Source organism: Urtica dioica, chromosome 3, assembly GCF_054948205.1.
Source record: "Urtica dioica subsp. dioica isolate 48M chromosome 3, U.dioica_male_clone48M_v1_H2, whole genome shotgun sequence".
In the NCBI taxonomy this organism is placed as follows: Eukaryota; Viridiplantae; Streptophyta; class Magnoliopsida; order Rosales; family Urticaceae; genus Urtica; species Urtica dioica.
This window is the reverse complement of record NC_142758.1, coordinates 49,496,008-49,507,061: the sequence shown is the minus strand read 5'-3', so window position 1 is coordinate 49,507,061 and position 11,054 is coordinate 49,496,008. Positions and strand designations below refer to the sequence as shown.

Genomic DNA, 11,054 nt, shown 5'->3' with positions numbered 1-11,054 from the left:
ATATTTCAAAATAATTTAATAAACTTGAAATGATATAGATGCTCTATATCGGATCTCAAACGTAGTAGAGTTATATCCGTAAGGATGAATGGAGCGCCTCGTGGTCTTTTTGATCGGCTATTGAATAAACAAATCTCGGTAGATAACATGCATAGAAAACAAAGTTTATTATTAGATTTACTGACTAATAATAAGATTTATTGTCTTTCTTATTACGGGTAATGTGATTTACTATTTTTCTTGTTATTGTTAATATTATTTACCTTGAAAGTTAATAACAACAACCCTTAAAGGTATTATTAGAATATTGGAATCTTATTATAACAAATTGATTACTTTATTAAATATGTTAATAGTTAAACTATAATTTTAAAATAAGAGGCTGTTTGGGCTAGATAACTAGCTCACCCTAAAATAATTAGTCATATTTTTTTATTATTAAAATAAACGTATTGAAATATTGATTTAAAATTATTGTGGAATAGTCCCTATCTACCTAGCCCAACCTAAAATAATTACTCATATTTTTTTATTATTAAAATAAACGTATTGAATTATTGATTTAAAATTATTGTGGAATAGTCCCTATCTCTTTCTCTCGAGTATTCATTCAAAGTGGGCTTCAAATTAACTGGGCCTTAGACAACGACGATAAAAATAATAAAAAAACAAAAAAAAAAAAACAAAAGGCCAAACCAATTATTTTCCCATACGGTCCTGCGAACCTACACTTACACTCTGTATTGCGAGTAACTGAGACAGACTGTATAACAACTTTTATACTCTGTATGTAACAAATAAATAAATAAAATGGACCATTTTACCCTCGTCAATTGGGCTCTGATCGCCAATTGGGTCCTTACTGGCGCCAGGTCAGCTAAAATATTGCTTCTAGTTCTTTCAGAATAAAATAGTGTGTGTGAAGTTTGAGTTTTTAATACCGAGTCTTATTGACCGCAATCACAAATAGCTAAATGGATATCAAGGAAAACATCACGTCTAATTAAAGATTAAAATATTTAAGAAAGTCCACGTCAACTAGAACGCTAATTATATTCACGAGCGTTATATTGAAAATTGTTTAGTATGTAGAAATGTCAAATAAGATTCTCATAAAAAAAATTGCATTATAATTAAATTGTACCAGAATATTGTGTTTTTTTTTTCTAGGATGTTTTCGCGTACAAATCTTTTATATTCTTAAGCTGTTGGAAATCATATTTCCACCGCATCACACACATACTTATGATAATACGGGGATTACATAAAACAAAAATTAAGAATTAATATGTATGCGCGGATCAATATTATTACAAATAATTGACTGCGTAGTCATCTAAAACACTAACAATTTGGTTTTAGTCAACATTTCGTTAATTTTCTATAAATAGCCATATTGCTTACGTGGCAACTTATTAATTGAATTAGGTTTACACTTTTGCCCTTATTTAATTCGGCAGATTTTTTTAATTAGACAGTTTTTTTTTTAAATTTCGAATCAAATATTGAAACCGAATAGGGAAGTTTTCAAATTTGAAATTTGAATTTTCCAGCAGATTTTGAAAGTTTTCAGCGCATTTATTGTTATGTATTTGGAAGTTTTCAGTGTTGTAAATATGCTTTGTATTTACAATGAATATGCTGTAAATATGCTTTGTATTTACACGGATATACTGTAAATATGTTTTGTATTTACACGAATATACTGTAAATATGTTTGTATTTGCACGAATATACACCATCCGAACAAAAACGAATCATCCTATTCTGTACAACCAAATAACCATTGAAACTCATCTTCCTCGTCACGCAAATCACTGACTCATCTTCCTTCTTTTCTGTAAACAAACAATTAATTGCTTCTAAAAAATATTAATATTAACCGCTTCTCAAACAAATCGAACTAAATCCGCCTTCCTCAGCACCGACACACGACGCCCCAGACTTCGGCGCTGGTGACCCGACTTCGGTGCTCGGCAAGAACCCAGGACCGGCGTCAGATCCCGATACTTCTCGCTCCAACTTCGGTGCTAGGCGAGAACCCAGGATCAGAGGATCTGTGGAATTAACAGGACGATCTGTGTAATAAATAGGATCTGTGGAATCAACCATTTCAGCCTTCAATATTAACCAACAAAAATCAATTCAACAGCTTCAATTCATCCAAACCCGTCAGACCAAACAGGGAGCACGAGAGAAAAAAAATCAACGACAAAGCTTAACCAAGCAAGAACGATACAATCACCATCGAAATCCATAATAAACACAAATATCAAACCCGAAATTCTAACTCACAACAAATGCCCCATATCACGAGAAAGCCCCAATTTTATTGTAATTCGGAACCCTAACCCTTGGGTTCAAGAGATTCACGGGAAATACCTTCTCAATTTGATGAATTCCGACGGTCCTCTTTGATTCCAGCCGAACTCCTCGTCAATCTCTTCTCGGCCGGTGTCCTCGGCAACTCGCGGCGACTCTTCTCCCCGGTCCGAGCGCGAGCGGGTTTTGGGTCCTTTCATGACTAGGTGTTTGGTGGTGGTCCGGTCGAGCGTTCTCTTCCTCCTCGAGCTCACATCCCGTATCTCACTCCCTCGATCTCTCTCTCTCGGCTCTCGCTCTCTCTCTCTCTCTCGGCTCTCTTTCTTCTTTCTTCTCTCTTTTCTTTTCTTTCTTTATTCTCTCTTTTTTTTGCTGGTTCGTGTTTTGCACAGTCGGCCGAGTGATATAAGGGGTTTCAAGTTTGGGATTTTGTGTTTGTAATTTTTGTTCGTGTGCGTGTATAAATGGTTCTTCTTAATGATCTTAATGATGCTCCTCGATAACCGCGAGCATTTATTATCCATATGTTTGTTTTAAATGTTTTTATTTTCGGTATATAAATGAGCGGGAACAGTGAAGTCATTTTGGTATTTTGTTATACTGTAAATAAATGGGTGTGGCTATTAATCGGAAATTAACCAAATGATGGCCAAATCCAAACTCGCTGTTGCTGGGTGGTTATATAGCTATATAACCCATATTATTATTCTATTGATCTACAGTATACGGTTTATCTTTATTTGTTCATTTTTATTTAAATATTTTTAAAGTATTCGAGGGAAAATATCTTTTCTTTTCGGCATATTCTAGACTTAATTTATACTAATGTTTAGTTTTTTCTAAGTAATAAGGACGTAAAAAACTTACTTTCTTTTTTCCAGAGCTATCAATTATTCCGCTGAGCGGAGGACGTAGATACATTGGATGCCAAATCTATTTATATATCTAAATACCAATTTCATTATATATACCAAAATCACATCAGCCATTTAAATTGCTACAAGCTTTAAGTGCAGCCAAGCCTACAAATCTCTCAAAAGATACCCATACAATAATTAATATACAGTTTCTAGTGACAACACCAAATAAATACCACTTGAACGTCAGATATTTAGATCAGAATAGGATATCAAATATTTTTTTCAATATTTCAAACGAAAATAAAAAAACAAAAAAGTTGCTGAGCAAAGTTGCTAAATTATTGCTTTCAGAAAACTTCAAAGAATCATTTATTTGTAAGAATATCTGTCTTCAATCATATATATATATAATATATACGTATATATCTATAGTGCATAAATATTTTTCTACAAATATTACCATACACTTCTGCTTCTATAAAAGCTGACTATCGATCTCATTACGTACAGATAAGAACAATTTTTTAGCAAAACCAAAGTCAATCAGAAGAGAGATATAGATATATTATATATATATATATATATATATATATATATATATATATATATATATATATTAGAGTAGTGGAAGTAACCAAATATTAGGGTTTTGATCAAAATGAAAATTGAAGAGTGGAAGTAACCTCTGAAGAGATCATCAAACCATCGTCCCAAACCCCTGACCATCTTCGCCACTACACACTCTCTTATCTTGACCAAATATCTCCCAAAATGTACAATCCTCTAATATTTTTCTACGAGCTGAAAAACGACCGAGCCGATGAGCCTGGGATCAGCGAGATATCGAACCGAATCAAGAAGTCTCTCTCTGAGGCCCTAGCCCTGTATTACCCGCACGCTGGCCGTCTCAGAAAAGACCGGTTCGTCGAATGCAACGACGAGGGAATCTCCTTCTCCGAGGCCCAAGTCACGAGCCCTAACGACATCTCCGAGGTAATAGAAAACCCTAACCCTAGCGAGCTCTCGAAGTTCCTTCCCTTCGAAGTCAACAAGATGAACGAGTTCGCCGCCGGAGTCCGACTCAACATTTTCTCCGGCGGAGGTGTGGCGGTCGGAATCTGCATCTCTCACCAGCTCGGCGACGGTCTCTCTCTCATCACCTTCATCAAGTCCTTGGCCGCCCTTTCCCATGGCAGCTCCGAAAGCGTCGAAAAACCGAGCTTCGTTTCGGCGGAGCTCTTTCCTCCTCGGGACGAGCTGGTCCTCGACCCCACCTTATCGATCGAGACCCCGGTCACATTGAAGATGTTTTCATTCAACTCTCTGGCGATCGAGGCGATTAGGGCAAAGTACGGTAGCTGGGTCTCCCGGGTCGAGGCATTGTCGGTTTTCATACTTTCTCGCCTTCTCTCGGCGAGCGAGGAAGAGAGAGGGAGGGTGGTCATGGTGGCCCACCCGGTGAATATCCGGAATAAGCTCGACCCGCCGTATCGCATTCCTAAGTTCTTGGAAGAGAAAGCGAAGAACAATAGGAAGAAGATTTGAAAAAAAAACTAATTGGTTTGATTGATCTGATAGAAAAACAAACAAACAGGGTTTATATCCTTCTCAGCTGATGAAACAGCCACGTAGGCAATCAGACTGAGATGTAAAGAAAACTACAAGTCGTTTTAGAACAAAAAACGACAACAACTTAAACAAACTAAATAAAGCCAATAGCCTAAGCAACAAGTAAACTAACATGACAGCGATAACACCTCATCTCCTATTCTCAATACTCCCCCTCAAGATGGCGCGTAGACATTGCGAAGAGCCATCTTGCCAAGAAGTGAATTCAAACTTGGAGAAGATAAAGGTTTTGTAAAAATGTCAGCTACTTGTAGAGCAGAACGAACACCCATGAGCTTCAAGACTCCATTTTTCAGCTGATCCCTGATGAAATGACAGTCAACTTCTATGTGCTTCGTTCGTTCATGGAAGGTTGGGTTGGACGCAATATGGACGGCCGCTTGGTTATCACAGAACAATAAGGTCGTCTGCGTCTGTGTGATACTGAGGTCTCGTAACAGCTGTTGAAGCCATAATAACTCACTTGTTGCTGCTCTCATGGCGCGATACTCGGACTCTGCTGAAGACCGAGACACTGTAGCTTGTTTCTTGGACTTCCACGATACAAGAGAGTCACCAACAAACACGCAGTAGCCAGTGATCGACCTCCTAGTATCAGGACAGTTTCCCCAGTCTGTATCTGAGAATGCACGAAGCTGCAGAGAAGAGGCCGCTGAATAGAACAGACCAAGTGCTGGCTGACTTTTCAGATAACGCAGAAGATGGTGACAAGCTTGTTGATGTGGCACACGTGGCGCTAAGATGAACTGACTCAGCTGATGAACGGCAAACGTGATGTCTGGCCTAGTGATGGTCAAATAGAGTAATCGACCTACCATGCGCCTGTAAGCAGTAACGTCATCCAGCAAGTCGCCATCAGAACTGTTGAGAACAGTTTTGGGATCCATAGGCGTCTTAGCAGGCTTGCACTCTAAGAGACCTTCATCATTGAGGATGTTGAGTGCATACTGCCTCTGAGTGATCAATATCCCTTACTTTGATCTTGCCACTTCCAATCCTAGGAAGTACCTGAGTACCCCTAGGTCTTTAACCTTGAAGTTGGCTCGGAGATGATCTTTGACCAAGTCAATGATGCTGTGACTGGGACCGGCAATGACTATGTCATCAACATATAGGACAATGGCCACAAAGGTGTCGCCATTGCCTCTTGTGAAAAGAGAGTAGTCGGCTTTCGATTGAGAGAATCCAAAAGCAAGCAAAACTTCAGTAAACTTCAGGTTCCACTGTCTTGAGGCTTGCTTGAGGCCGTAAATGGATTTGTGGAGGCGGCAAACCAGCTTACTAGACTCCCCCTGAGTAGGGAGGCCAGGTGGCAAAGCCATATAGACTTCCTCCTCTAAATCACCATTGAGGAACGCATTGTTCACGTCCATTTGTGCTAGGTGCCACTGTTGTGAAGCTGCTACAGCCAGTAGGGTTTTGACTGTTACCAGCTTGGCCACTGGAGAAAAGGTTTCGGTGTAGTCCAGGCCCTCTTGTTGAGTATATCCTTTAGCTACTAAACGTGCTTTTCTCCGAGCAAGAGTCCCATCAGAGTGGAACTTGTTCTTGTAAAGCCACCTGCAGCCAATGGCCTTTTTGTCTGTAGGTTAAGGCACCAACGTCCAAGTTTTGTTAGCCAGCATAGCATCCAGCTCCTCATCCATAGCAGCCCTCCACTCTTTATGTTTGACTGCCTGATGGTAGTATTCTGGTTCAAAACAGGTAGAAACAGACAAAGCAAAAGATCTAAAAGAGGGACTCAAATTGTCATAAGTTAAAACATGACAAAGAAGATGAGGTGAGGTGATGTTAGGGTGAGGACACGCAGTCACTGCATCAATGAGGGCACAGTGATAATCTTGGAGATATGTAGGTGTTTTAGGCTGCCTTGATGAGCGTCTGAGTTCTACATCAGTGTGCTCTATCTCAGGTTGTTGTGCTTGAATTTCTGTGTCATCTGACGCTTGAATGTCGTCTAACTCATGTGTTTCTGTGTCATCTGACGCTTGAGTAGAGTCTTCCCTGTGGAGGTTAGTTCGAATAGGCATGACATCATCGAGATGATTGTCAGTAGAAGAACTGAGATTAGAGGGGATAACAGTGTCAAAGACATCAGGATTGGAACTGTCATGGTCAATATTCACAGAATGATAGGGAAAAATCAACTCATGAAAAATGACATCTCTAGAGAGAAAAATTTCATGAGTGTTAAGGTCTAGAAGCTTATAACATTTGATTCCATTGGGATAGCCAATGAAAACACATTTTCGAGCTCTAGGCTCAAATTTTGATCTATGGCTTTTAAGAGTGGAGGCAAAGGCCAAACACCCAAAAACCTTGAGATTGTGATAATCAACCTGCTCATTGAACAAAATAGAATATGGCGCCTTGTTGTCCAAGTTATTGGCAGGCGTTCTATTGATTAAATAAGCAGCAGTAAGGATGCATTCAGACCAATAATCAATAGGTAATTTGGACTGAAATAAAAGAGCCCTAGCAACATTGAGAAGATGCTGATGTTTTCTCTCTACCACAGCATTTTGTTGTGGAGTCTCAACACATGAAAACTGGTGCACAATACCTTTAGAGGCAAAGAAATCAGCAAACAATAATTCTCTTGCATTGTCAGACCTAAAACATTTCACAGGATTACCGAATTGTTTTTCAACCATAGCAATAAAAGTTGGAATAATCCTGGTGACATCAGATTTGGCTTTCAACAAATAGACCCAAGTAAAGCGACTGAGATAATCAACAATGGTGAGAAAGAACCTATGTCCATTATGAGAAATGGTATGAAAAGGTCCCCATACATCAACATGAATAAGATCAAGAACATTCTTACTTTTGTGTTCAGAGATAGAGAAAGGCAATCTGGGCTGTTTTGCCAAAGGACACACATTACAGGGATCAGATATAGAGGGTAAGGAATTAAACCGGAGGACATCTTTGAGCAAGATGATCTTCTTGAGTGATGGATGACCTAGGCGGTTGTGCCAGACCTTAGCCGAGACTGTATTGAGTTGTGCTTTAACATCTCCTCGCTCATTAGTCAGCACATACAAGTCCTTCACCTTCTCACCCCTGCCAATCATCTTCTTCTTGAAAGAATCCTGTATAACAAAGCCTTTGTCATTGATGGATACAAACAGGTTGCTGTTTTCAGTTAGTGCACTTACTGACAGCAGATTAAATCTAAATTTTGGAACAAACAGAACTTGGCGCAAGATAAGGTTAGAATTTACTTCAACGTCTCCAAAGAAATGGACAGGAATGATACTGTTGTTAGGTAGGGTGACCGACGATCTAGCTGTATAGGTTAGTGATTTGAACATGGACCTTTGACTACAAATGTGTTTTGTGGCACCTGAGTCTAGAACCCATGTTCTACTGAAAACGCTAGATGAATTCAAAGTTTCAACAGAACAACAAAAACTTGTGTTGAATGAGGCGAGATTTGCCTCTGCAGTGGATGTTCCATGTGGAGAGGAATTGGTGGAATTGGTGAGCTTGTTTGAGAGCAGCTCGATGAGTTGGTGACACTGATCATCTGTCAGGGCATTGATTGAGCCACTCCGATTGTCTGATTTGACATCCCCCGCGCTTGACTGACTTTTGAACTTTGGTGTGTATCCTGGTGGATATCCATGAATCTTAAAGCACTTATCCATGGTGTGTCCAAGAATCTTACAGTGCGTGCAATAAGGGCGATCTTTCTTGTTGGTTTTCTTCGGGTTGGAGTCATCTTTCACCGCCATGGCCATCATGTTGGACTGATCTGCGTGCTGTGAATTTATTCCAACCTCTCGATGGTTTTCCTCTTGTGTGATGAGGGAAAACACCTTGTTTATTGGCGGGATAGGATCCATGAGGAGCACTTGGCTTCTAGTGTTGGCGAAGGTGTCATTCAACCCCATGAGGAAGATCATGACGTAGACGTTTTCATTGAAAACTGCAAGATTCTTGGTCGCTCCGCACGTACATTTTCCACAAGAGCAGCTCGGCTTGAAATTTTGAAATTCCTCCCACAATGCTTTGATGCGAGTGAAGTGAGCCGTGATTGATCTCGAATCTTGGACGATGTTGACCAATTCGCGAAGTGTCTTGAAGATTCTTGGTCCATTGCGAGGTTCGAAGCGTTCTTGGAGATCCTTCCAAATGGCGGCCGCTGAATCCCCAAATTGGATGCTAGATGCAATTTCTTTAGTCACGGAGTTGAGGATCCACGAGACCACGATGTTGTTGCACCTATTCCACGAGTTGAATCTTGCGTCTTCTGGTGAAGGTTTCTGATGCGTTCCGTCAACGAAGCCCAGCTTGTTCTTGACGCTGAGAGCGATAAGCATCGATCTACTCCAACCAGGATAGTTGTCGCCGGTGAGTAATTGTGAAACGAGAACAGCACCTGGATTATCACCGTGATGCAGGTAAAAAGGATTTTCCACCGGATCAGCGATTTGCTCTGTTTTCGCGACGATCCCTGAAGGTTCTTGATTCGATTCCATGGCCGTTGTTGAACACGATCTGGATCGGAGAGGTAAGAGAAAAGAGTGATCAATCAGCGGAAAAGGTTTGCTCTGATACCATATCGCATTCCTAAGTTCTTGGAAGAGAAAGCGAAGAACAATAGGAAGAAGATTTGAAAAAAAAACTAATTGATTTGATTGATCTGATAGAAAAACAAACAAACAGGGTTTATATCCTTCTCAGCTGATGAAACAGCCACGTAGGCAATCAGACTGAGATGTAAAGAAAACTACAAGTCGTTTTAGAACAAAAAACGACAACAACTTAAACAAACTAAATAAAGCCAATAGCCTAAGCAACAAGTAAACTAACATGACAGCGATAACACCTCATCTCCTATTCTCAATACGCCGCTCCCGATGAGCTCCTTCGGAAACATCCACCGCGACGCGTTCACGATCATCCGTGGAACCGTCACCGACGGTGGAGAAATCGCGAAGAGGATAAGAGAAGAGATAAGGAAAGTGGACAAGGAGTTTGTGGAGAAGATGAGGAAATCCGGAGAGGACCCGAATCTAAAGCGTGTGGTGGAAGAAATGAGGAGGGTAGAATTGGAAGGCGGCGAGTTCGTCGAGTATAGCTTCAACAGTGTTTGTAGATTTCCTCTTTACGACGCCGATTTTGGGTGGGGCGAGCCTGCATGGGTCAGCACGGCGGCATTGAATTACGACAACGAAGTCAATTTTATTGACTCCAAGCACGGCGGTGGAATTGAGGTCTACATTAGCTTGAAATCGGAAATCATGGCCAAGCTCGAAGCTGACGTGGAGTTTCTTGAATATGCCAATTATATCATTAGACCAAGAATTTGATTTGAAAATTTGAAAAATCCAAATTAGCCGTTGTCTTTATTTCTTTCTGTCTCGTATTTCCTGAATAATGCCGTTTTTTTTAATGAGTTTGTGTATGTTCTTCTTTATTTCGTTATCTCTTGTTATGATTTCTTTGTCTTTTATCTTCTTCTTTACTTTCTCTTTATAACTTCCTGATTCTGTTATTTACATTTCATATCTATATAAAATATGTGTTTCGTCTTTGATTATGACCGTATAGCTTTTGTTACTCTTTAAGACTATAATTATTCCGTAACATTATAGGTTAAAGAGATGCAGATTCTTTTTAAACTTGTGTAGAGGATTGAGCTGAATATTAGATCAATGATCGGAGGGAGATAGAGAAAATAGTTAAAAAGATAAATAATTAGTGTGTACTTGAAAAATTAGTACAACAATATCTCACGAAAGACACAAGGTACTGAAAACGCAATCCCGAGAATTCCAAGTGTTTAGGCAAGACTTTTTCTAAATACAGACTAATCTCGTAGGAGAAAGAAAGTAAATGAGAATGCTGAATGATTGATGAAGGTTATGACTTGAGCTTGGGTGTGTGCGTATGTGTGTAAAATCTGCCCCTTATGTCTACTCCTCCTCTTATTTATAGGTGTCTTGGGCTCTCGAACGTGTCGTGTCTACGGACGTGACATTGAGGATCGTGGGTTGATCAATCCCACGTTCCAGACGGTTTCTTAGTAACCGTTAGTGTTGCTCTTGCAGTGGGTGAGTATTCCTCGGATGCTTGGTCATAACGGTCGAGGTGTACATGTTACTTTGGTTTTACACGTGTGTTATTTTGCTTTGACTAGTCTTTGACCTACCATCTTCTCTTCTCTTCGAAGTTTTGCCTAGGTTTCGTTATTGACTAAATAACGAGTCGTTCTTTAACCTTCAAGAGTTC

At 39.9% G+C, this 11,054-nt stretch overlaps 2 protein-coding genes across 2 annotated transcripts; both read left to right on the top strand.

The window, feature by feature from the left end:
• Positions 1–810: 810 nt before the first annotated feature.
• LOC149403491 (akuammiline synthase 2-like) lies at positions 811–4,727 on the top strand. The gene is made up of 2 exons (XM_089608708.1): positions 811–872; positions 3,854–4,727. The coding sequence occupies exons 1-2, from the start codon at positions 811–813 to the stop codon at positions 4,725–4,727; spliced, it is 936 nt and encodes a 311-aa protein (XP_089464834.1).
• A 4,952-nt stretch (positions 4,728–9,679) lies between these two features.
• Positions 9,680–10,156, top strand: LOC149403490 (limonoid 21-O-acetyltransferse-like). Its single transcript, XM_089608707.1, has one exon. The coding sequence runs from the start codon at positions 9,680–9,682 to the stop codon at positions 10,130–10,132; it is 453 nt and encodes a 150-aa protein (XP_089464833.1). The 3' UTR covers positions 10,133–10,156.
• Positions 10,157–11,054: the final 898 nt, after the last annotated feature.